Source organism: Mesoplodon mirus (assembly GCF_964341445.2).
Source record: "Mesoplodon mirus genome assembly, chromosome: 18".
In the NCBI taxonomy this organism is placed as follows: Eukaryota; Metazoa; Chordata; class Mammalia; order Artiodactyla; family Ziphiidae; genus Mesoplodon; species Mesoplodon mirus.
This window is the reverse complement of record NC_138994.1, coordinates 59,629,768-59,656,279: the sequence shown is the minus strand read 5'-3', so window position 1 is coordinate 59,656,279 and position 26,512 is coordinate 59,629,768. Positions and strand designations below refer to the sequence as shown.

The 26,512-nt window shown below is 42.5% G+C and overlaps 1 protein-coding gene across 2 annotated transcripts in view; it reads left to right on the top strand.

Annotated features, from left to right (window-relative positions):
- The window catches only part of AATF (apoptosis antagonizing transcription factor), a 104,065-nt gene that overhangs the window by 43,916 nt on the left and 33,637 nt on the right, over positions 1 to 26,512 (top strand). For both annotated transcript variants that reach the window (XM_082603560.1, XM_082603559.1), the window contains one exon: positions 25,244 to 25,311. In XM_082603560.1, the coding sequence (XP_082459686.1) occupies positions 25,244 to 25,311 (68 nt within the window). The remainder of the gene's footprint in view (positions 1 to 25,243; positions 25,312 to 26,512) is intronic.

Genomic DNA, 26,512 nt, shown 5'->3' with positions numbered 1-26,512 from the left:
GCCTGGAGGTCTGCTGAAAAAGAAATAGCATTACTTGATTGGCCCTCTATCCCAATTAATAATTTTAACTTTGATAAATTCTGATTTCAGTTATGACTAGTCACATCTTAGCTTTTCCCCTTGCTGGTTAATTGGGGTGCTGGGGTTAATCTAAATTAAAACTTAAACTAATAGAGGTCAGCAAGGCAGCTGAAACACCTGAGTGAAACAAATGGGGCTGCCAGGTGCAACTTTATCTTGGCTGTTTCCCAAGAGGGAAGTGGCAGCAAATTGGAGTTGTTTCAGCCTTCTGTAAAGGTGAATGATGGGTGACACTTGTTAATGTACAGCATCTCCGGAAGCACTCCAGATTGCTTTGCTGCCGTACCAACTGCTGTCATCCATGCACAGTCAGTAGGAACTGAACCAGTTGCCAACATCTGGCAGCACAGCAAGGAATGGGTGCAAGTCTCGAAACCCTGCAGATTCTAAATATGGTGCTTAGAAGTGTGCAGGCTTTAATCACTTACCACTCTTTGGCAGCAGGCTACGACAGCTTATCCTAGCCTCGTACATCACATCCCGACATCTGCTGAGCCGCAAGGCAGCTGCACATTCATTTTCTTTTCTTGCCTTTTCTCTTTGCCTCCTATTCCTCTTCTTCCCACTACCATCCCCCCTGCCCCGACCCTGCCCTCCTCCCTTCAGTTTTTCTCCCCCTCCCCAATATGCTTCTTGGGAGAGATGATCTGTAAAGATTACTGCTTCATTGTGTGCAAGAAATTGTGGTGATGCCAGGCCCTTGACAGACACAGCGTAGCACCTGTTCTGCTGACCTGGTTAATTTCTTCTGTTGAGTGGGATTTGCCAGAGATTGGAACTGAAGCCAGTTCAATGATAAGGCTAAAGAAAATGGCTGTATGTTTTCTGTCACCTCCCAATTAAATTGGCTTCATAAAGTGCTTTCCTTTATTTGTCAGGCTAGTAAGCCTGAGCTAAGTGTTGCATTCAGAAGTGGTACAATGTATTACAATGGGCCTGTGAGTTTTCATTTGTGTTTTTTTATGTGGTCCTAGGGAAGAGCTGGGTGGTGAATATAATACATCTGCCTTTTTTTTTTTTTTAAACCATACTTGAAGCCAGACTCTTTGGGTCCATGTTTTGTAAGGAAGAGATTATAGCCACATTGAATTTTAATGTTTCATTGTAAGGGTTTAAAGGCTTACTTGGTTAATTCAGGTGTCACAAGGCTTTGTAAATGCCCTCACCATTGAGAATGGTATTCAGGGCCAGAACACCCAACACATACACACTCTCTTTGTTTCACAATGGGCCTTAAGTTACTACAACTTAAAAAATATGTCTGCATTATTTAATAAAGGTACATGTATATGTGTATGTGTGTGTAAGCGTATACATAGAGAGAGAGGGGGCACTGAGGAGTATCAGATATTGTAAGTAATCATACCGCTTTTGAGCTGAAAAGAACCACACAAGAACCTGAGTCCCTGAGACGTTAAGTAACTTCCTGCAAGTCATATAGTAAATGGCAGCACTAGTACTTGACCTCAAGACTGCTTAGGTCAAGTCCTGTTCTTCACATACCTTTATTTCTTAAACATTTCATTCGTGAGCCATAAAAAGACTTCACTATAGTATTACAGCTTTCAGTTCGTAAATAGCTAAGCTTCATTTTCTTAGAACCAGAAGAAATATTATGTGTGTTAGAAAGTAATTTTTTTCCCTTTGAAGGCAAATAATTTATTAAACTCCTGGTTTCTTAACAATTCTAATGAAAAAATTAGCCTTCTAGTTGTGTTACTGGTTTGTTTGGAAACTGGAGTTGCTGAAAGCCCAAAGTGTGCCCGGTGGTGACGGTTTCAGGAGGGAAACTGTTCACTGGCTGCAGACGTTGCCGAGTCTCACCCCCTGATGGAATCAGTTTGCATCTGGCTTAGCTCTCGTCAGAGCTCATCCCTGAAGATGATTTCACAAAACATGAAGGTTGCAAATGACCATGAAGGATGAGCCATTCAGAAATGTTTCCAGTATTTATTTTTCATTTTCACGATCCCGTTTGCTACTTTTTTAACATTAAGTGCTTTTAAGATGTGTTGTCTATATATCTCCATTTAAAGTTTTTGTTTGTTTTGATTTGCTTTTTTTAAACCATCCATTGATTTTTGACTTGATAGGCCTGAGTTCTTAAAGAATCGAGGGAGGACTAACGTTTACTGAACACTAGTTATGTGCCAGCTCCTGGACTGAGTAGACCAGGTACTTGACTCACGTCTTTATTTAATCCTCCCAAGATCTCCATGTTGAGATATGACTGCACTTAGCAATAATATGCTGTGTGGTAAAGTGACTGGCTTTATTCTTTTCATAGCCAAGACCTCAAACTAGTTTCTTGTCACTTCATGAGGTATTTTGTTCTGAAAGGACTAATTGAGCTTAGATATTGACAGATTGGTACGTGGATTTCTGAGGGTTCATTAGGATTTTGTATGTTGCTTCTAGCTCTGTTTAGTTTTGATCTGGTTTGTCCTGTCACTTTGAATTTAACCAGGAGCGTCTGGAGAAAGGCATAATAGGTTCTGTTCTTTAGATGACCACTTTGATGGGTTAAATCTCTCCTTTCATTTGCCATCAGTACATGTCTGTAACTGACCATGCCACACGCTGGACTTTTGTGTCCAAGACATTTGATAGTGCCATAAACAAGTAATTACTAATTCAGTGAACTATTAAAAGTCAATAATGTTAAGAAATAGAGAAGAGGCAAGCTTTGTGACAAGCTGGTTTAATTAAATTGGTGAGTGATTAATACGGACAGCTGATGTCGTGGCTTTAATTGTATGCATTTAGATCGTAGTGTGAATAAGGGATGTGTGAAGCCATTCCTACGGTTAAGGCAATACTGTGTTCTTGTTGGCATGTATCTTTCCAGTGGTTCAGTTGATGGCTAAGAGTATGCTTTAAAGTTTGATTTAAACCTCCTCCTTTTAATTTGTTGTTGGAAAACAGATCCCTTCTGTTCAGAGCAGTATTTCATTTTTAGGTTGACTTTGAAATGTTGCTGTTATTTGAGATGTGGATGATGTTTCTTAAAATTTTGATAACATTTATTACATATAGACCTTTATGGTGACTTTAGAGAGGATGTGAATGTGAAGTACACAAATTTGAAGATTGAAATCACAGTTAAAGTTATAGGAGAGAGGGACTTCCCTGTTGGCGCAGTGGTTAAGAATCCTCCTGCCAATGCAGGGGACACAGGTTCGATCCCTGGTCCGGGAAGATCCCACATGCCACAGAGCAACTAAGCCTGTGCGCCACAACTACTGAGCCTGCGCGCCTAGAGCCCACGAGCCACAACTACTGAAGCCCGCACATCTAGAGCCCGTGCTCCACAACAAGAGAAGCCATCACAATGAGAAGCCTGTGCACCGCAATGAAGAGTAGCCCCCGCTCGCCGCAACTAGAGAAAGCCCGCGTGCAGCAACGAAGACCCAATGCAGCCAAAAAAAAAAAAAGTTATAGGAGAGAGTTAATCAGTTAGATTTCTTAAGACATAATAAAGGTGTTAAACAAACAAACTCCAAACCAATATCAATGTCCAATTAAACCTCAGTTTTAATAATTACAAGATTATTTTTTGACCATGTGTAAGAATTTTATTTGAGATGCATTCTAGTTCCTGTGCTGCTGTTGTTGATCTGTCAGTGTTTAGACCCAGTACAGTATCAGCATCGGCATTGGATGGCATTGGATGGCATTGGATGGCATTGGATTGCCAGCGTGGGCTCACTGTTGTGCAGGCTGCACAGAACAGGAGCCCAAAAGCCACACTTTAAATTCAAGGTCGAGAAATTTCATCACACGGCAGCGTCAGGGGAAGGCACACACGACTGGCCCTGATTTCTTTCAGTTTCCTTGCTTTAAAAAACACCGGAGAGCTTCCCTGGTGGCGCAGTGGTTGAGAGTCCGCCTGCCGATGCAGGGGACATGGGTTTGTGCCCCAGTCCAGGAAGACCCCACATGCCGCGGAGTGGCTAGGCCCGTGAGCCATGGCCGCTGAGCCTGCGCGTCCGGAGCCTGTGCTCCGCAACGGGAGAGGCCACAACAGTGAGAGGCCCGCGTACCGCAACAAAACAAAACAAAACAAAAAAACAAAACAAGAAACACTGGAGCCTAACTTCAGTACTACCGCTTCGTTTAGACAAAGGTAAAAAAACCTCGGAACAAAGCCTAATTAGTTCATTTGATGGAGCCAGCTAGGAAAGAGATAAGAATTGGCTTAGAACTCTCGAAGAAACTTTTCGAACACAAGGGGTACCTTGGCAGTTCACTAGGGAAATGTGTGGCCAAAATTGCCTTCTCTGTACTATTAATAAACCCAATATCAGCTGGTTGAGTGTAAATTAAACACAGCACTCTAGCAGTATTTAGTAGACCCAAGTAAAGAATTTACCACTTTAGAAATGGGGAACACTACGTGTTTACTAAAGTGGGCATGATGTCTCCTTGTGAAATTATATTCAATGTATAGCTCCTTTAAAGGAAATTATAGGGACCATGACTTAGCATAGAAAGGGGAAGTTAATAAGCATCTTAAAATATGTGTGTGTATTATAGATCTAGAATAGAACCTAATTGCTGTAAAGTTAGATAGCGTCTTTGAAAATCATCAATGCCAAACTGACTTTTTACAAACTAGGGCCTAGAGGAAGTAAGTGACTAGGATACGATCACCCCATTTAGGACATTGAAACCCATGTGCTCTTGTTCCCAGTTTGATTTTCTTTCTAGCGTATTCTGCCGCCTTTTGATCTGACACACTTAAAAATCCACTTGAGTGTTTCCTTTTCAGATTTGTATCTGTTTAGGAAATTGGAGATCCAGTGTATCTGTTTGCATTCTGACAATTCACGTGTTACCGCTTTTGTGCAATTATGAACTTCATTCACTTAACAACTGCTGTACCAGATGCTAGGTTTACAAAGACTAATAAGAGAAACCCCCTGCCCAAGGAATTTGTGTCATCTAACAAGAGCAAGATTCTCCTCAATTTTGGGTTTGTTTGTTTGTTTGTTTGTTTTGTGGTACGCGGGCCTCTCACTGTTGTGGCCTCTCCCGTTGCGGAGCACAGGCTCCGGACGCACAGGCTCAGCGGCCATGGCTCACGGGCCTGGCGGCTCCGCGGCATGTGGGATCTTCCCGGACCGGGGCACGAACCCGTATCCCCTGCATCGGCAGGTGGACCCTCAACCACTGCGCCACCAGGGAAGCCCTCTCCTCAATTTTGTATAGTCACACAGCTCCTCTTGAAAAGTATGACTTTGGTAAAATTTAAGTGGAGAAAATAAATGGTGCAAGAGAGCAATCAGGTCATTGATAAAAAAACGTACATGTAGTTGCCTAGTGTTGTCTTCTCACAAACGTGCCTTAGACATTCGTTAGCACACAGGTTTTTCCCTCAACAGACACCTAATCTAATTCCTAAAGTCATGTCTCAATAACCTGTAAAAGACTCTAAGAGATGCTGTTAGATATAAACTCTGGATAATAGTATAAATTCACTATTTTCCAGGCATACAGTCATTGTTAGAAGCCAGTATTGAGATGCCGGTATCCACTGAAACCTATTTCAGATTAGAAGAGCATTCAGGGGACTTCCCTGGTGGTCCAGTGGGTAAGACTCCGAGCTCCCAATGCAGGGGGCCCGGGTTTGATCCCTGGTCGGCAAACTAGATCCTGCATGCCGCAACTAAGAGTCTGCAGGCCGCAACTAAGCAGTCCGCACACTGCAACTGAGGCCTGGCACAGCCAAAATAAATAAGTAAATATTTAAAAAGAAGAAGAAGAAGAGCATTCAGGGAGACACTGCTTTGGGAAAGATCCCTGGTCTTCTCCTTACTTGCTGCAAGTAATAATAAATCCTTCCTTCTCCCCCCCGAAAAAAAAGGAAAAAAAGAAGAGCATATTCAGGTTGGTGATGGGTATTTGAGGGTTCATTTTGCTGTAGCCAACTTTTGTGTATTTTTGAAGTTTTCTGTAATAAAAAGTTAAGGAGAAGAAAAGCCTTCAGATTTCTTTCTTCCGTTAATTGATTCAGCAAATATGTGAGTATCTACTGTATATTATTGAGTAACTGTTGTTCTAGGCTGTGCTGCCTAATGCAGTAGCCGCTAGCCACGTGTAGCTATTTAAATTCTAGTCAATGCATTAAAGTACAGTTGAAAATTCAGGTTGTCGGTCATGCTAGCCCCATTTCAAGTGCTGCGGCCACATGTGCTAGCGGCTACTGTAGTGGGCAGTGCAAACACTGAGCATTCCCAGCCTCACAGAAAGGTCTCTTGGAGCTCTTTTAGGGGCTGGAACAAAGCCAGGTCCTGCCCTCATGAGCATTCATTCTAGCTTAGCGACAGGATGATAGTGTGACCCTGCAGTGGAAAACGATGAAAGAAGGGGGTCTAGGGTAGGGATGGGATGGTTACTGTTTTCACATAGGGTGGCCCAGGGATACGGTGATATTTGAGCAGAGCCGGGAGGGCAGTGAGCAACAGAACCATGTAGGTATTGGGGGGAAGAGCGTTGGGGACAAAGGGAATGGCAAGTGCCAATGTCTCTGAGACATTGCAGAGGCTGGCATGTGCCAGGAACATCGGGGAGGCCAGTGCCACTGGGGTGAGTAGGTAAGAAAGAGTGGGATAGGAGAGGAAGTCAGAGAGGTAATGGGAGGCCAGGTCCTGAAGGACCTTGTAGGCCACTGTAAGGCTTTGGCTTTCGCTGTGATTGAGATGGGGAGCCACTAGAGGGTTTTGAACAGAGGAGTGACAAGATTGGACTAGTATTTTTAAAGAATCACTCTGAGGACTGTGTTGAGAATACACTCTAAGGAGGCAGGGTGGCAAACAGGAAATAGGAGACTCTCATGATAGTCTGGGTAAGGGATGGTGGTAGCTGGAGCTAGGATGCTTTGAGAAGTGGTTGGACTCTGAATTTATGCTGAAAGTTCAACTGACAGGATTGGTTGATAGATTGTGTGTGGAGTGTGGAAAGAGAGGTGTCCAGGACTTTAAGGTTTTTGGTCTGAGCAATTGGATGAATGAAGTTGCTGTTTACTGAGATGGGGAAAAACAGTGAGAGAAGCTAGTTTGGAGGAGAAATCTGGAACTCAGCTTTGGTTATACTAGTTTTTTTTCCCCCCATGGACTGTGTTGGCTTTAATTATTTTGATTCTAAATCAGTTACATTAAGTTTAAGATACCTCTGAAGCATTCATAGGGAGTTGTTGAAGAGGTAGTTATGGACATAATTTTGGAGTTCGTGGAGAGGTCTGAACAGAAGGTGTGAGTCTTAGAGCCATCAGATTGTATTTAATACTGTGAGACTGGATGAGATCACCTAGGGACTGAAGGTAGAGAGAAAAAGGGAAGAGATTCAAAGCCTGAATCCTGGGGCATTCCAACATTTAGAGGTTGGGGAGAGAGAGGACCCAACAAAGGTGTTTGAGAAGATGAGAGAGAATAAAGGAAGAGTGATTTCCCAGGTTCCATATCAAAGTGTTTCAAGAAGGAGGAAATCCAGTATCATCCTGATACCAAAACCAGGCAAAAACATCATAAAGAAAGAAGATTGCAGACCAATATCGCTAATGAATATAGATGTAAAAGTCAACAATCTACTAGCAAACTCAGTCCAGCAACACATAAAAAAGATTATATACCATGACTAAGTGGGATTTAGCTAAGGAACGCAAGATGGTTTTAGCATCAAAGATCAATGTGGGACTTCCCTGGTGGCGCAGTGGTTAAGAATCTGCCTGCCAATGCAGGGGACACGGGTTTGATCCTTGGTCTGGGAAGATCCCACATGCCGCAGAGCAGCTAAGCCCATGCACCACAACTACTGAGCCTGCGCTCTAGAGCCTGTGAGCCACAGCTACTGAGCCCGTGCACCTAGAGCCTGTGCTCTGCAACAAGAGAAGCCACTGCAATGAGAAGCCCGCTTACCGCAAGGAAGAGTGGCCCCCGCTCGCCACAGCTAGAGAAAGCCTGCGTGCAGCAACGAAGACCCAACACAGCCAAAAATAAATAAATAAATAAAAATTTAAAAATCAGTTAATGTATGTATGTATGCATATAGCTGATTTACTTTGTTGTGCAGCAGAAACTAACAACATTGTAAAGCAATTATACTCCAATAAAGGTATAAAAAATCAATTAATGTAATATACCATATTGATAGATAAGGACCAGAACTACATGATCATCTCAATAGATGCAGAAAAATATTTGACATCCTTTCATGATTAAAAAAAAACACTCAACAAACTAGGGATAGAAGAGAACTTCCTTACCTAGTGAAGAATATCTGTGAAAACCCAGAGCTAACATCCTATTCAGTGGTAAGACAGAAACCTTTCCCCTAAGATTAGGAATAAGGCAAGGATGTCCACTCTTGCCACTAATATTCAACTTTGTAGTGGAGGTTCTAGCCAGGGCAGTTAGACAAGATAAAGAAATAAAAGGCATCCAAATTGGAAAAGAAGTAAAACTATCTCTTATTTGCAGATGGCATGATCCTATATATATAGAATCCCAAAGAAGCCACCAGAAAGCTGCTAGCTCTAATAAATAAATTCAGCAGAGTTGTAGGATACAAGATGAACACACAAAAATCAGTTGTGTTTCTATACACCAGCAGTAAGCAATCTGAAAAGGAAACTAAGAAAGCTGTTCCATTTATGATAGCATCCAAAAGAGTAAAATACCTGAGAATAAATTTAACCAAGAAGGTAAAAGACTTGTACGCGGAAAGCTATAAACATTGCTGAAGGAAATTTTAAAAGACCTAAATAAATGGAAAGCCATCCCATGTTCATGGATTAGAAGACTTCGTATTGTTAAGATGACAGTACTCCCCTAATTGATCTACAGATTCAACATAATCTCTATCAGAATCCCAGCTGCCTTTCTGCAGAAATTGATGAGCTGATCCTAAAATTCATATGGAAATGCAAAGGACCCAGAATAGCTGAAACAGTCTTGAAAAAGATCAAAGTTGGAGGACTCATTAATTTCAAAACTTACCGCAGAGCTACAGTAATAAAGATGTTGTGGTACTGGTAGAAGGTTAGGCATATAGATCAATAGAATACAATTGAGAATCCAGAAGTAAACCTTTACGTTTATGGTCAATTGATTTTTCACAGGGGTGCCAAGACAGTTCGATGGGGAGAGAAGTCTTTGGAGTAAACAACGCTAGGACAACTGGATATCCACATGCAGAAGAATGAAGTTAGAGCCCTCCCTCATACCTACACAAAGATTAACTTGAAGTAGATCATATACGTAAATACAAGAGCTGAAACTATAAAACTTTTAGGGGAAAACACAGGAATAAATCTTCATGACCTTTGGTTAGGAAATAGTTTCTTAAATATGACAGCAAAAGCACAAGTGACAAAATGAAAAACAGATACATTGGACTTCATTGAACTTGAAAACTTTTGAGCTGTAAAAGTGACCATCAGGAGTGTGAAAAGACCCAAGAATGGGAGAAAGTATTTGCAAATCATGTATTGGATAAAGGACTGGTATCTAGAATATATAAAGAACTCTTATACTCAATAATAAAAGTAAATAGCCTACTGAAAAATGGCAAATTACCTGAATAAACATTTTTCCACAGGAGATATTTAAGTCACCAGTAAGGAAAAGATGCTCACTGTCATTAGTCTTTAGGGAAATGCAAACCAGAACAACAGTGAATACTACTTTTCACTGACTACTAGGATAGCTAGAATCAAAAAAGACAGATGAGGGAATTCCGTGATGGTCCAGCGGTTAGGGCTCCATGCTTCCACTGCAGGGGGCGTGGGTTCCATCCCTGGTCTAGGAACTAAGATCCCGAGTGCCGCACAGCGCGGCCAGAAAGAAAAAAACCCAACAAACACCAAAACAGAAAAAAAGACAGATCATAAGCTTTGGGAGGGTATGGAGAATCTGGAACACTCATACGTTGCTGGCGGGAATATAACTTGGTGCAGCCCCTATGGCGTATAGTTTGGTCGTTGCTCAGATCATTAAATGTAGAGTTACCATATGACCTAGGAATTCTACTCTTAGGTATATACCCAAAAGAAATAAAATTATATGTCCACACAGCACTTGTACCTGAATATTTGCAGCATTATTCGTAATAGCCACAAAGGAAACAACCCAAATGGCTGTCAGCTGATAAATGGATAAACAAAATGTGGTATATCCATATAATAGAATATTATTCGGCCATAAAGAGGATAAAGTACTGATCCTTGTTACAACCTGGATAAACCTTGAAAGCACTGTGATAAGTTAAGTGAAGCAAGGGATTCACAAAAGACCACCATATATTATATGATTTATGAAATGCTCTGAATAGGCACATTTATAGAAACAGAAAGTGGATTAGTGGTTGTTTAGGGCTGGGGGTGTTGGGGGTGAAATGGGGAGTAACAGCTAATGAGTAATGGGTTTCTTTTGGGAGAGATAAAAATATTCTAAAATTGATTGTGGTGATGGTTGCACAACTCAGTGAATATACAAAACTATTGAATCGTACAATTTTTTTTTTTTTTTTTTTGCGGTACGCGGGCCTCTTGGGCCCAGCCGCTCCACGGCATGTGGGATCTTCCCGGACCGGGGCACAAACCTGGGTCCCCTGCATCGGCAGGCGGACTCTTAACCACTGCGCCACCAGGGAAGCCCTGAATCATACAATTTGAATTGGTGAATTGTATCTGAATAAAGTTTTTTTTTTTTTTTTAAAGAAGAGAGTGACATACTATGTTAAATGTTGCAGATAGATCAAGTAAGATAAGGAGTGAGAATTGACCATTCGTTTTATTTATTTATTTATTAAAAATTTTTTTTTGCTTTTGATGTGGACCATTTTTAAAGTCTTTATTGAATTTGTTACAATATTGCTTCTGTTTTATGTTTTTGGTTTTTTGGCCGAGGGGCATGTGGGATCTTAGCTCCCCGACCAGGGATCGAACCCGCACCCCCTGCATTGGAAGGCGAAGTCTTAAGCACTGGACCGTCAGGGAAGTCCTGACCATTCGTTTTAGCACCGTGGAAGCCATTGGTGACCTTCACAAAAACTGTTTTGGTAGAGTGATGAAGCGGGTTCAGGCGAGAACAGAGGGAGAAAAGTTGGAGACAGTGAGTATAGACAGTCTCGAGGAGGCTTGCGCTAAAGGGAACAAATGGGGTCGCAGAGGGTCAGGAGCGAGTCTTTTGTTTGGTTCTAAGGTAGACGTCCTTTGTATGCTGTTTGTTTCCTGATGGAAATGATCCAGTAGAGGACAGCATGCGTGTTTCAGGAATGAGGTCAGAATTGCTGGTGAGTACACAGTCGAGAGGGGTTGGTCTGATGGACAGTTCGTCCATAGGTATTGGAGGGAAGGCAGGTGTGTAGCTGCCCTTGCAAGTAGCTGTGGGGTAGGGGCATGTGGAGGTTCTTAGCGGAGTGCAGGGGCTGGAGGTTTGAGAAAAGAGGAGGTGTGGCAGAGTCACCTAAGCGAGCGGGAGAGTGAGTAGATGGGGAACCGAGTGGAGTTCTCCGGGAGTGCTGAAGACCCACGTAAGGCTGGTGGAAATGATGTTAAAGTGAGTGAGACCAGTTTACTCCTTGTCTTTTTCTCCAGTCAGCTCAGCCGCATGGATGCAGGTACTGGGATTTAACATGGTTTGGGGTTTTGCCAAGGAAGTACAGGTACATGATCCCTTATCTGCAATTCTGAAATTCAAAGAGTTCTGGAAACTCATAGTGTTTTGTTTTGTTTGTTTTGGCAAGTTTGGTAGAACATTGTGGTGGCAACATCTGAACTGAATGGTTCTGAAGCTATAGAAACCTATAAGGCTTTATTTGTTCCACTTAGTGGAAATGTTCATGTATTTTGCTGCATAAATATATTAATGTGTTTGACTTCGGGTTGCTGCCCCAGGCTTCACTGGGACGTTTATGGGGTATATACACTGTATCACCTTCCCCCAAATCGAAAAAGTTCTGGATTCCAAGACACATCAATCCTCAAGGGATTGTGAATCTGTATGACAAAGGGACAGCGTGCAGGGGAGTCGAGGATGTTGACCAGGAGTGACTATCCTGATGGACTGTGGAATCACATGCACCTGAGTAAGGAGAGAAGGGAGCGTGTGAGGAGAGGAGGAGGCGTGCTGAAAAGGTGGCAGGATCCATGGGTTATTGCTCCTGGTGGGGCTGAGGAATTATTGGAGTCTGAATCCCGGAAGGAGAGGTTGAGGTTTGTTTCAGCTGGGCTTTTAATCCTGAAAGGACCTAATTACAGAATACAAGTTAGTACTGCCTTCCGGTTTCTTACTTGTGAATCCTTTTTAGTAAGATCTTCTCTAGTTCGGAATGACTCCCTCTTTATTCTTTCAGTACAAACGGTATGCTGTATGGTGTCATTAAAAGAATCATTGCCAAAGAATGCCCAGAAATAGTCAGTGATTGAGCTGGTGTCCCAAAGGATATATAAGCCCTCTCCTCACCTTTTTTATAGATAGAATAAATATATATATACACACACACCAGGACATCTGCCTGGTGACCAAGGGACAGAATACTGGAAATGGGGGCTGTTGGAAGTTCTAAACCGTAGCACTCCTGGTACGTTGTTACTTGTGGTATAGATTAAGGAAGAGTGGCTTAATGCAGTCACTTAGTCCTTGTACAATTCTTTCTACGTGTAGGAAAAAGAAAAGAAAAGCAAATTGGCAAAAAAGAAGTTCTTCAGCAGTCGAATTGCCTAATCCCCACTCCGTCTTCACACATCAGAGCCTAATACTGATAGTGATTTACTTACACTTCTAGTTAATAATTAGACATTGGGAGGCACCATATATCACACCTAATGGAACATATGGGGTCTGATGAGAAAGTTTTCTGTTTCGACTAATAAATTTTAACCCAAATGGCCAAGCCTAGTGAAATATCATGGCCTTTGAAATATTTTAGAACTGTGCTGAGAAAACAGTGTGACTTTATTCAGTGAATGGATTTATCATCCCTTCCAAATCACAGGCCTTAGCTCCAGCCCTGGAGTGGAGGCACGAGGCAACACTGAATCAGAAAGTGGAAAAAGTAATCAAATCCTTAGAGAGCAAGGACAGTGAGGCGGAGTTAGGCTGACTTTTTCAGTGGTAGCCTCTAGCTGTACATTTTCTGATTTTAGTAAGCAGAGGTGGGTTATCTGTAACTTCAGTAGTAAGGTGCACTTGGGTTTTATTCATACACCCTGATTTCCCTCCATTCTTCCCTGTGTTATTATTCTGGTGAATATTGTAATTGCCACTGCAGAAGTTGGGTGCTTTTCATCTTTGATCACAATATCTAGAACGCAATGCAACTCTTTCCTTTTAGAAATATCATTGAATATAGTCACTGTGTACAAGGCCGTGCGTGGAGTTCTGTGGGAGGAGAGAATTTGAGTGAGAGCGTACCCTGCCCTCAAGACGCTTACAGCCAAGCAAGGGAGACGACATGGACATAGACAACCAGAGTGCTTGGCGAGGGGGTGATAAGGAATTCAGGAGAGGGAGAGATTAATAACAGTCTGGGAGAATTAGAGAAGGCTGCTGGGAGGAGATGGCGTTTGATCCAGGCCCTTGCAAAAGGATAGAGAGGGTGATCTGGAGGGTGAGGTTGAGGGGCAGGCTGAGGAGGAGGGGATTGTGGGAGCAGGGGTGGGGGTGTGGTCACAGGTCATGGAAAGGGAAGAGCAGTTAGTTGTCCTAATAGAATAAATGATAAGGGAGAGCATCGCTTTTGCCCCAATTTAGCATGGCCTAGTTTGGGAAAGCTCTGCAAGTAATAGCCTACTTTGCAAGTACTGACTCACTATTTTTTGTGAATCTTCTGTGCTTTTTACATTTTCTTCCTTCCATTCTGCTTTTCCTTCATTTCCTATCTTATTTGTTATCCACTGTTGACAACCGGTAGAAAGGAACATTGAATTACTGTACTTGTTCATTGTTGTTGTTAGCAACTGTCGTGATTCAGCTCGGGAAGGTGTTGAATTTTTTTGTCCCAAATTGCACTTTGTGATTATCTGATGAGTATTGTTATCTGATGTTGACAGTATTTCTCTTTATTGAAATACTTACATTTTGCTAAGTGCTTTACTTTTATCATCTTTTAAAATCACAAATCAACTTTGTTGAGGTACAGTTACTATGAGGAAACTGAGTCTCACTCAGAGAGGTCATATAACTTGTCCCAAACTATGCAGCTAGTAACGGGCATAGCTGGAATTCAGAATCCAGATATGTCAGACTCCAAAGCCCTGGCGTTTTACGGACTCATTGGCAAATGTTTACAGTTACATTGAACCATGGGGCACACTCACTCACGGAATTGAAAGCTCATATCTGGAAGCATGAGACCTTAGAAAATGGGAGATGGAAACCTGCAACTGAGATTTGACAAACCTATTTCATAGGTAAAAGATATTTAAATAGAAAACACTATACTGAAATTAATTCAAATCTTTATTATAAAGATGTCAAGACACCTTTCTTGTAGTAAAAAACCAACTTGAAAATACTACAGGAAGGGGTCAGGGTGTGGGGGGTGGTTAGAGGAAGCACAAAAGATCTGTTTCCTCTCTTCTCTTCCCGAGAAGAACCAAGTTTTTCCTTTGGGAAATGAGACCCAAGAGGGAGGCTAGAACTACATCATTTTAACAGTAAAATAATGAGAGGTGTTTAAGATCTTTCCATCCATTTGGATTAAGTAGTTTTGTTTTTGTTATTTCAGGTACTCTTGGGATGGTTAAAAAAAAGGGTAATTCCTACCCACTTAAACCACCCAGTTCTCTGGGCCCTGTGTGAGATGTGAGAGAAGGAGAATATTGTTTGAGGAGGAGGAGGTGCTGGTAATCGGTAGGGATAAAAACAAGGAGGTTCCTCAGTTGCTTGGGTAGGTAGTGGTGCTCTGGGTTAGAGGCAGGGTATTACAAAGTACAATTTCTTTTGTTTAAAAACAAAAGGAGTGTGTGTGTGTGTGTGTGTGTGTGTGTGTGTGTGTGGTAAAGTAAACAAAAATTCAATATTTTCTGCCAGAAGCAATTTTTCCCCCTCCGTGTGTATGTATATTTATTGAGCTCCTTCTGTGGCCAGTGGACAGGATAGAGTGGTGAGCACAGTCAGATACATTCTCTGCTCTCTGTGAGGTAGACAGTTGGCCAGTGGAGGAAGTGGACAATAGGCATGTAATCCACTAATAAAATGTAAATTAAGTACAGCAAGAACATCATGTGAATGTGTATAGTGGGGTGCAGTTAAGAGAGGCTTTCCTGAGGAAACGGTGGTTGAGCTGAGATTTAGCGAATGAGGAGAGAAGGTGGGGTGTAAGCCGGTTAATGGCTAGGGAAGCGTGATCCAGGCAGTTGCAGGTGCAAAAGAGGGCTGCACGGTGGGAGCGAGCCTGGGAGCATTTCAGGTACAGAAGGAGTGCTGATGGGACTGGAGCACCGAGGTGGAAGGTTAGGCTGGAGAGGTAGGCAGAGGGGCCTTTAGGCTGCAATAAGAACTGTATACTCTGGCGTACGTGCATTTTGAAAACATCACTCTGACTGTACGGAGCAGAACAAAATGAAGGGGGGGCGGGTGCAGATACCAGGAGCCCGCTACGCTAACTCAGGTGAGAGCACGTCTGTTTCATTCTTCATTGCTTCCCCAGTGTGCTAAATGTTTATGGAGTGAATGAGGATGATAACAGCCTATACTAGGGTACAGGCAGTGGAGATAGAGAAAAATGGACAGGTTCATGAACCGGTGGGTCACATATATAAGTCTCAGAGATAGATTAGATACTGAGTGTAAGGGAAAAGGAATTCCAGGGATAACTCTTAGGTCATGGAAGCCTTGAAAATAGAATGAAATTCTTGGGGGGGAGCACATGGAGTGAGAAGAAAAGAAAGCTTGGGACTTCCCTGGTGGCACAGTGGTTAGGAATCCACCTGCCAATGCAGGGGACACAGGTTCAAGCCCTGGTCCGGGAGGATCCCACATGCTGCAGAGCAACTGAGCGTGTGAACCACAACTACTGAGCCTGCGTGCAACAGCTACTGAAGCCCATGCTCCACAACAAGAGAGGCCACTGCAATGAGAAGCCTGCGTACCACAACGAAGAGTAGGCCCTGCTCACCGCAACCAGAGAAAGCCTGCGCAGAGGAACGAAGACCCAGCACAGCCAAAAATAAATAAATTGATTAATTAATTAATTAAAAAAAAAGAAAGCTTGGAACTGAGTCTTGAGGGATGTTAGCATTTAACGTTTGGGTAGACGAGCTGGCTGAATATGGCGTAAAACGAAGGAGGTGCCTCAAAGATGCCAAGAAAAGGGTGTTTCAGGAAGGTGAGAATATCCAGCGTCACTTGCTGCTTCAAGGAGTCTAGAAGGATGAGTCGTGACAGATGTCCATTAGACACGGGCATCTTGAGACCCGGGCCTGAGGTGTTTCAGTAGAATAATGGAGCCAGAACTGTTGGGTGGTGCAGAGTTGGTTGAGGAGTGAGTGGGCAATGTGCAAAGGGGACAGAGAAAAAATAGTTACCTATGGGCACTGGGTCATCTTGTGGCGATTTTATACTATAGGTGTGGACAATATAGTGGATTTACCTTTTGTATGCTTCAAATATAGTATGAAAATTGCAGATGACTCCTTTTGGGTATAATTTGAAAGACTGGAGATCTGAGAACTAAAAAAAAAAGGGTAGTAAAGCAGGAGTTAGAGCAGAAATAGATATTTCTTCACTAAGAATTCTCGTGGGAGCTAGAGAGGAAGCTGTAGGAAGAGTAAACCCAAGCCTTGTGAATCCACTTTGTATAGCTATCAGTAAGGGAGGGGCTGAAACACACGTAAGAGGGGTTGACTGCACTTCTTTCATGTGCTCTCTATTTATTGGGGAGGGAGTTTGAAAAATCCTGACTCAGTGAGGCTAAGTAAGTTACATACAGGGTTGCCCCAGCCTTTTTTTCCATCTCAAGCATCTGTGGCTATGAACCATGGAAACCTGAGAGGTAGGAGTCAGTAACTGTGGGTTACAAATTCAGAAAGCCAGGGAATATGAGGCTATAAAACCAAATGCATTAAAAATTACTTGGATTTTTGATAAGGGTGCCAAAACAATTCAGTGGGGAGAAGAATAGTCTTTGAAGGGACTTCCCTGGTGGCGCAGTGGTTAAGAATCCGCCTCCAATGCAGGGGACATGGGTTCCATCCCTGATCTGGGCAGATCCCACGTGCTGCGGAGCAGCTAAGCCCGTGTGCCACAGCTCCTGAGCCTGCGCTCTAGAGCCTGTGCTCAGCAATAAGAGAAGCCACTGCAATGAGAAGCCCACGCACCACAACGAAGAGTAGCCCCCACTCGCCGCAACTAGAGAAAAGCCCACGCACTGCAACGAAGACCCAATGCAGCCAAAAAACACAAAAAACAATGTATTCAAATAAAAGTAAATCTATAAAAAAAATAAATCTGTTTTAAAAAAAAAGAATGGTCCTTGAACAAACGGTGCATTTGGATATCCACATGCAATGGAATGAAGTCGGACCCCAACCTTATACCACACATAAAAGTTAACTCAAACGGTATCCTAGATCTAAATATAAGAACTAAAATTATAAAGCTCTTAGAAGAAAACATGGGAGTAAATCTTCATGACCTTGGGTTAGGCAGTGGCTTCTTAGGTACAATACCAAATACGCCAATGACAAAAGAAAAAATTGGACCACATCAAAGTTAAAAACTTCGATGACAATCCACAGAATGGCTGTTAATAAGGGACTGGTATCCAGAGTATATAAAGAACTCTTAAAACTCAATCATAAGAAGACAACCTAATTAAAGAATGGGCAAAGCATCTGAATAGACATTTCTCCAAAGAAGATATGCAAATGGCCAGTAAGCACAGAACGATGATTAACTTCTTTTGCCATCAGGGAAATGCAAATCAAAACCACATGAGATAATACTTTACACCCACTAGGGTGGCTATAATGAAAAAGTCAGGTAATAGCAAGTGCTGGCAAGGATGTGGAGAAGTTGGACTCCTCATATGCTGGTAGTGGGAAGGTAAAGTGATGCAGCATCTTTGGAAGACAGTCTGGCAGTTCCTCAAAATGTTAAACGTAGAGTTAACTGTATGACCTAGCAATTCTCCTCTTAGGTATAAACGCAAGAGAGATGGAAGCATGTGTCCACACAAAGAGTAGTACATGAATGTCCATAGCAGCATTATTCATAATAGCCGTAAAGTGGAAGTAACCCAAATGTCCCTCAGTGGTGAATGGCTAAACAAAATGTGGTATATATACACAAAGGAATATTTTTTTATGCACATCATACAAAAATACTCTGTATGATGAATTTGATTACAAACATATGAAAATTTTAAGAATTTTTATTGGAGTATAGTTGATTTATAATGTTGTATTAGTTTCAGGTGTACAGCAAAGTGATTCAGTTATACATATACATATATCCACTCTTTTTTTAGATTCTTTTCCCATATAGTCCATTACAGAGTATTGAGTAGAGTTCCCTGTGCTATACAGTTGGTCCTTATTAGTTATCTGCTTTATATATAGTAGTGCGTATGTGTCATTCCCAGTCTCCCAGTTTATCCCCCACCCCCTGCTTATCGTGACCGTAAGCTTGTTTTCTGCATCTGTGGCTCCACGCAGCGGTGGACGATGCCACGGCATCCACGAAGGAATGTTACTCAGCCATAAAAAGGAAGGAAGTATCAACATATGCTACAATGTGAATAAAGCTTGAGAATCTGTTAAGTGAAATAAGCCAGTCCTAAAAGGCCGTATATTATATGATCCTCTTTATACGAGATGTCCAGAATGGGCATATCTATAAAGACAGGAGGATTAGTGGTTGCTTAGGGCTACTGGGGGTATGTGGCTGGTGGATACTGGGGATGACAGCTAGTATGGGGTTTCTTTTAGGCGGGATAAAAATGTTCTAAAATTAAATATGATTGCACAGTTCTGAATTTACTAGAAAGTGCTGAATTATATACACTCTGAATGGGTGAATTGTATCGTAAGTGAATTATAGCTCAATAAAGTTTTAAACAGTTATTTGGCTTTATCTGCAGCAAATCAAAATAAATGTTATTGGTATTATTTCTAGTATGTTTTCATGTTTTAGGGAACAGAAAAATATAAGAGCTTTTTTTTTTAAATAAATTTATTTGTTTATTTTTTGGCTGTGTTGGGTCTTCGTTGCTGCATGTGGGCTTTCTCTAGCTGTGGCGAGCAGGGGCTACTCTTCATTGCAGTGCACGGGCTTCTCATTGCGGTGGCTTCTCTTGTTGCGGAGCACAGGCTCTAGGCACGCGGGCTTCAGTAGTTGTGGCACGCGGGCTCAGTAGTTGTGGCTGGCGGGCTCTAGAGCACAGGCTCAGTAGTTGTGGTGCATGGGCTTAGCTGCTCCGTGGCATGTGGGATCTTCCCGGACCAGGGCTCGAACCCGTGTCCCCTGCATTGGCAGGCGGACTCTTAACCACTGCGCCACCAGGGAGGTCCTACTTGCATGGTTTTAAATAACGTGTTTATATGGCTGTTGATTTATTGATGTCCGTCATTTTTCAAATCCTCTCTTGATTTCCCATCGTGGTAGTGAGGGCCTGCTCCCTCCTCACTCCCAGTACTTCAGTTCTCCATTCGTCTGTTGTACTTATTGTCGCAGTTTTGTGAAAACAATTGTTTCCAGTATATGATTAAATAAATGTTCACAAGTGATGTACTATGATTACATTTCCTTACAAATTTGTTTTTCCCTAGAGCGAATAATACCTGCTTTTAAAAGGTGTACTTAACCTATCATGTTCCCCCTTCCTCCTGGAGCTCCCTGGACTCTTCCTGTCTGGAACAGGCTCCCTGGGGCTGGGCCACCTGTGGTCCTGGGACTTGCCTCCCTTCTTGCCCGAGGTAGACCTGTTTTCTAACATCTCCTGTCTTCGTCCTTCTTTTTTTTTTGCGGTACGCGGGCCTCTCACTGTGGTGGCCTCTCCCGTTGCGGAGCACAGGCTCCGGATGCGCAGGCTCAGCGGCCATGGCTCACGGGCCCAGCCGCTCCACGGCATGTGGGATCCTCCCGGACCGGGGCACGAACCCGTGTCCCCTGCATCGGCAGGCGGACTCTCAACCACTGCGCTGCCAGGGAAGCCCTGTCTTCGTCCTTCTCGCCGTGTGCTCTCATTTTACTGAGACACATCTTCCTGTGAAGGAGCGTGTGGAAAGTAAACTGTTGAGTCCTTGCCTATGTGAAATGCTTTATGTAACTCTCATACTTGGTTAGTATTTTGGCTGTGTATGGAACTTGAGGTTGAAAGTTATTTTCCTCAGAATTTTGAAGGCCTTGCTCTGCTGTCCTCTGGCATCTGTTATTGCTATCGAGATGTCTAATCCCATTTAGATTTACAGTCCTTAATATTTAGGGTGACTCTATAATTCATTGTCAAAACTAGGACCCTTGAGGTGCTAGCCTGAAAGAATAGCAGGACAGCAGGCCTTAACCGGGACTCTCTGGGGTAGCCGGGGCCATGTGGTCACCCTCTTTACATGTGACCTATTTTTCCTCTAACCATTTAGGATCTTCTCTTTGCTTCTGGAGTTCCACATTTCATGATGATGTATCTTACAAAAGGTCCTTTTTCCTTCATTGCACTAGGTTGCACTAGGTTGTGGTGGGTTCATTCTCGTCCTTCGATTTGGGGAAGTTTTAAAAATTATTTCATTAATAATTTTCTCCCAGCCTTTGTTAGGCAGGTGTTTGACATTCTGGATTATCCTCTAAGTTTTTTTCTTCTCTCACAAATAATCAAGGGGATATCATCTTTTTGCCTTCTTGTTTTATATCTAAGAGGTTTTTGTACATTTATCTTCCAGTTTTTCTATTGAAATTTTTAAACATTTCTGTTTTGCGTTTAATTTCTTGTTTTACTCTTTTCTCATAGCATCCCGTTCTTGTGGAAATGTGTCTTCTCTCACTTCTCTGAGGTCATCCATCGTGAGTTCTTTTCTCTTTCTTTTCTTCTTCTTTCTTTTTTTTGTGTGCATTTGTTTCGTTTGTTCTCTGCCTTGCTTTCTTAAGTCCCTTTTTTTTCTGTTTGTTTTGGTCTGTGTCTGAGGCTTTCCTCAGATGCTGGTGATTCTTAACTGTCCCTTTGTGTTTCAGAGTAAGGCATTCAAAAGTATGTCTGAAACCTGGGCAGAGCTTTCTGGCTCCTTTATATATAATTTTGCTGTGAACTAATGTCTTGGTTGTCAGAACGTGGAAATCTTATTTTCTGGGGAGACAGGGGATGACCATGCAGTTTCTCCAGAAAAGGCTTCTCTGCTCTCCTGCCTAGGAAGTTTTACACATGGTGCTAGCGTTCTGTGTAGAGGGGTGGGGGAAGGAGACAGAAGGTCCTAGAGGTGAGCATCGAGCCTTTCCCTTATGCCCCATCTCAGCCTTCCGTGCCTCATATCTCTCAGTTTGGAGCTTTTGTGGCTCCGTTTTTCCAGAGAATAAAGCGTCTTCTCTCCCTGTGGGGTGGTCACTTGGCTGTGTGGGATAATGGAGAAGGCCCAGTGGTTCTGCCCCCCTCCCCCTTCTCCACCTTTCAGGGTAAGTGCCCTCCAAGAGCTCATCTCGCAGGGATTCTGTGGGCCTCATTAGCTCCACCCTCACCTTTATTCCCTCTGGACATTTGGGTGATAACTTCCTTTTACTCCTTCATCTCCTGACTGTCTTTGAAAATTTTGTGAAAAGCTACTCTCATTAGCTCTCCCTTTTCTCTTCTTCCTTGCGGGTTAATACATTTATATTTTCCCTCTACTGTCTTTTAGAGGAGTTGAGAAGGGAGAAGAGATAGACTGATGTGTTCAAACTGCCATTTTTAACTGGTTCTGGCATGCATTTTTCCAGGCAAAGTATTATGAATGTTGAGTCGATTCTGAACAGTACTGTCGGTGCCATTCCTCACACACGTTGTTATGGGTTAAATAGGTTTTTGTGGGCTGACCTGGAAACCCAACTACATCTATGATTTTCCCCTAGAACTAGAGAAACAATCAAGCCTTTCTGAATTGACTCTCTGGAGGAATTATAACAGACTGGAACAAAAATATTTCATATACCTCTCCATTTTCCAAATCACATAGAAAATTAGGACTGTTGTATCATTATTGTTGAAATAAAAAGCTCCAGTAACTAACAGAAACTGGAATTTTAATGGAAAAGTTTGGTCATAAAGTTAAGCTGTGAAAATTGAACTGAGAAGCAAAGCTAAGTTCTTCAGCAGTATCCCTAAAACTTCATTATTCGGCAGCTTTTTTGAAAGCATTTTTCCTAATCAAATTTAAGCCCAGTGATAGTCAGAGCTGTGGGAAATAGCAATAGCCACGAGAAGCATTTGTTTACTTATTTTCTTGCTACTTTCTTATTCTTGCCTTGCACACAACAGGGTCTTCTGAAACATTGGACTGAATAAACCAGACTCAGCCAGATAGACCAATAAAACTCTCTTCCTAACCACGAATCACTTGGGTAGTGAAAATGCAACCCAGAATATGTAAAGTACACAGGATGCTTGAGAGTAAATGCTGCACCAGCTCGGTGCTGGAACTGCAGAGACCACTGCGGTCATGGGGCTCCCGTTTCCAGCCTCCCACGTTGTGCTGGGGCAGCTTTCCCTGAGCGCGCCTTCCCAGTGGCCGTGATGGCCCCCGTCTCAAGGGGTCAGAGACTATTAGGAAAACCAGGAATCGTGGCTGTTATCTCTTATGTGGCTGGAACAAGGTAAGGGCAATGAGATGTAGTGATTCCATTATTTTCCTTCTTTTTAATTTTGTTTTCTCTTCTTTTTCTTCTTCTTTTTTATTAAAAGAAAAAAATTATTTTTGTTAACCTCTCGCCACCCCCACCCCACCCCCCCACCCCCCCCGCCTCCCCTAACCTTGCTTTTGACATCATGTTGACTAGGAACCAGAGCCCGTTTTGGCTTAGCCTTAAGGGCAGCTGTTTATAGAGTAGCGGTGTTACATAGGGTTCCTGTATCATGTGTCTGTGTAACACTGGATTTGGATCTTGTATTTAGCTGCCAGAAGTGACTGTGATGAAGTAGGGGAGATAAACTGATAGATTGGCTGCCAGAAAGATGTTGGGAGTCAATCAGATAAACAGGGCAGAGAAATAGCTTGCTGTTTTCTAGTGATAATAAACCAGAGGCCTCTGGTCCCCGCATTTTTTTTTTTTTTTTTTTTGTGGTATGCGGGCCTCTCACTGTTGTGGCCTCTCCCATTGCGGAGCACAGGCTCCGGATGCGCAGGCCCAGCAGCCATGGCTCACGGGCCCAGCCGCTCCGCGGCATATGGGATCCTCCCAGACCGGGGCACGAACCCGTATCCCCTGCATCGGCAGGCGGACTCTCAACCACTGCGCCACCAGGGAGGCCCATGGTCCCCGCATTTTTAAACATAATTGCCATCGTAGTAATAATGTAAGCGAATGAGAAAACATCACAGTAGGTTTTTTATTTGCGATTGAGATATCCTTTTCCCTTTTGCAATAAAGGTTCGTCCTATATGGAAATGAATATTTTTACAAATTTGTTTTGCTTCTTCCAGTGCCTACTTACATAAACAAATGACAATTAGAGAGTGAACTACTTTCGTAGGAATTTATCCCTCCTTCCTTATCCTCCCACAGACTTTGGCTGTTTAACTTGATGAACTGTCTATATTGCTCCCATGCCTTACCTACAAAATAATTACTTATTTTTGTGAAGAAACAAGTTTTAAAGTCAAACCTGTGTTATTGACAGGTGATAAGCAGGAAGGAGTTTATTTTAGTGTCTTCCCTTGGATTTCTCTCAGAAGTTTGTTTGTTTGTTTGTTTGTTTGTTTGTTTATTTATGGCTGCGTTGGGTCTTCGTTGCTGTGCACGTGCTTTCTCTAGTTGCGGCGAGTGCAGGCCACCCTTCATTGCGGTGCGCGGGCTTCTCATTGCGGTGGCTTCTCTTGCGGAGTGTGGGCTTTAGGCGCGTGGGCTTCAGTAGTTGTGGCACGAGGGCTCAGTAGCTGTGGCTCACAGGATCTAGAGCGCAGGCTCAGTAGTTGTGGCGCACAGGCTTAGCTGCTCTGCGGCATGTGGGATCTTCCCGGACCAGGGCTTGAACCCGTGTCCCCTGCATTGGCAGATGGATTCTTAACCACTGTGCCACCAGGGAAGTCCCTCTCAGAAGATTTTTGGAATTTTAATCTCTGTTGCTGTTTCCCTGCATATAGCACTTGTGTAGGAGAGATGGTATCTAGTTTTATTATTGTAATTTAAAATTCTCCTTCTTTAGTGTTTAACTTTTAAATCCATTGCTTCTTCTCACGTGGGACTTTAAGATCCAATGCAAGTTCTTCAATCTGCGTGTAAGATACATATTTAGGCTTTGATTGCATGCGGTGGGACACCCAGTATTAAGAGGAGAGTAGGAGAGTGATTTAGAGTTCCCATGGAGTTAGTTGTGGGGATGAGAGACTGGCTGTCTGTGTTGTGTTCCCAGTATGCACATACGACTTTCTTTAGGTTCCTTCTTAAAGTTGTTGTGGCTGTGAATGTGTTGGCGTCATATACGGTTAAATTATTTATTAGTAAGCATGCTAGGGTACCAGCTGTTGAAAGCAAGAGAGTGAAGTCCACACTTTTAGTTATATCTAATAAAGGCTTTTTGCCTAAGGAAGACCTTCCTGACTGCTGGAGGTTATAGGTCAGAAGTTAACCATGTACCATTATCCTCTTGGTGAGAAGCTGATGCGTTTTCCTCTTTGCCACCCAGCGCTTCCCACCTGACCTTTTATAGATTCTCCACTGTTATCGATGAGGTGGACAAAACTAATCATAAAAACAATGAAGGGAATGTTGCATACTCATTGATCCATTTGAAATGAACTGCAGTACAATAAGTCTTTCAAATGGACTTTGTTCTCAGCTATTGCTTATAGCTCTTTTTAAAGATACATAAATATGAAAGGGTTAATGGGAATTCAGTCATGCTCCTGCCACTGAGTTGTCCCTTATTGATTGTAGTTTAGAGCTGTCACTATGCCATTCAGAATTCCTCCTGTGCCCTTTTAAAGTCAGTTGGTGCTGGATGATGATAAATAAATCACTTGCTTTCCTTTTTCCCCTAGCTCCTTCGAGAACTCATAGAACGGAAGACCAGCTCCTTGGATCCCAATGATCAGGTGGCCATGGGAAGGTAATTTAGATATGGCTTTCTATTCATGCAAGTAGCCTATATAATAGTTTCTCCCTCTGAGTCTCCTTAATTCAGCCTCCAAGGCAACGATTCACCCTATAATTATAAAAGTTGAGAGTTCCCTGGTGGCCTGGTGGTTAGGATTCCGGGCGTTCACTGCCGTGGCCCGGGTTCAATCCCTAGTCAGGGAACTGAGATCCCACAAGTCATGCGGCACAGCCAAAAAAAAAAAAAAAAAAAAAAGTTAAGCAAGATAACAAGAGCTAGACAGACAAAGTGATGGAAATTGTTTACCGTACATTGCCTTAAGTGCAGTTTGAATAAGAGATTATAAAATGCCTATAGGTGTTTATTTTAGGGTTTGTTTCACAAAGTCCTTTTTAATCTCTTTGCTCTCTGGTTTGGGCTGTGATTATATCTGTATCAATCTCTGACCAGTGGGTAAAAAGCATCCACCCAGATGCATGCTCTCAGCTGTCAGGACGTGGCACTGTGCACAACAGGTTCCTTGCTCTGGGAGAGTCTGCCCTAATTTAGACCTCCACCCCTCCAGTGAAAGCTGTGGCACAATTAGAAATGGAACGTGGCGGCATTACCCAGATGTCAGGGTAGAATGGGAAGTAGTGAAGGAAGGCCCTTGTGTGTATGCTTCATCCTGTGGCTGGAAAATAAAAAGGACATTTAGAGTGCTACCTAATGAATAGTGTACATTTAAATGGCCATGAGCCATAATTTGCAAAAGCATGAAAGGAAACAAAAGCTGCAAGTATCAGAATGGGATTCTGGGGCAGAGCCGCATCTTGAGATCACAGTGAAAACTTTGTGTGGATGAAATCATTTTGTGTGAGTAAAACGTACGAATTTTAGGGTAGGATGTTGATATTTTGTATATCTCTGGAATGCTATAGAGAGCTGTTCACCATAAATTTAATGTGATAGAGCAAATTGCATTTAAGTGATGATTATATTGTACATTTATCTGACTTTACAATAAAATAGATTATGGTAATTAAGATTATATTAAGATTACAGTAATTGGATTTCCCTGGATTTTTTTTTTTTTGATGTTAAATTTTCATTGTGTAAATCAGGTAAGATGAGTAGCTGCTGCTGTTTTTCCTTTTTTTTCCCCCACACTTGTTCATATGAGCAATATATGAAGATTTTCTTAGCCCAGTATCTTTTATTTGAAAAATTAATT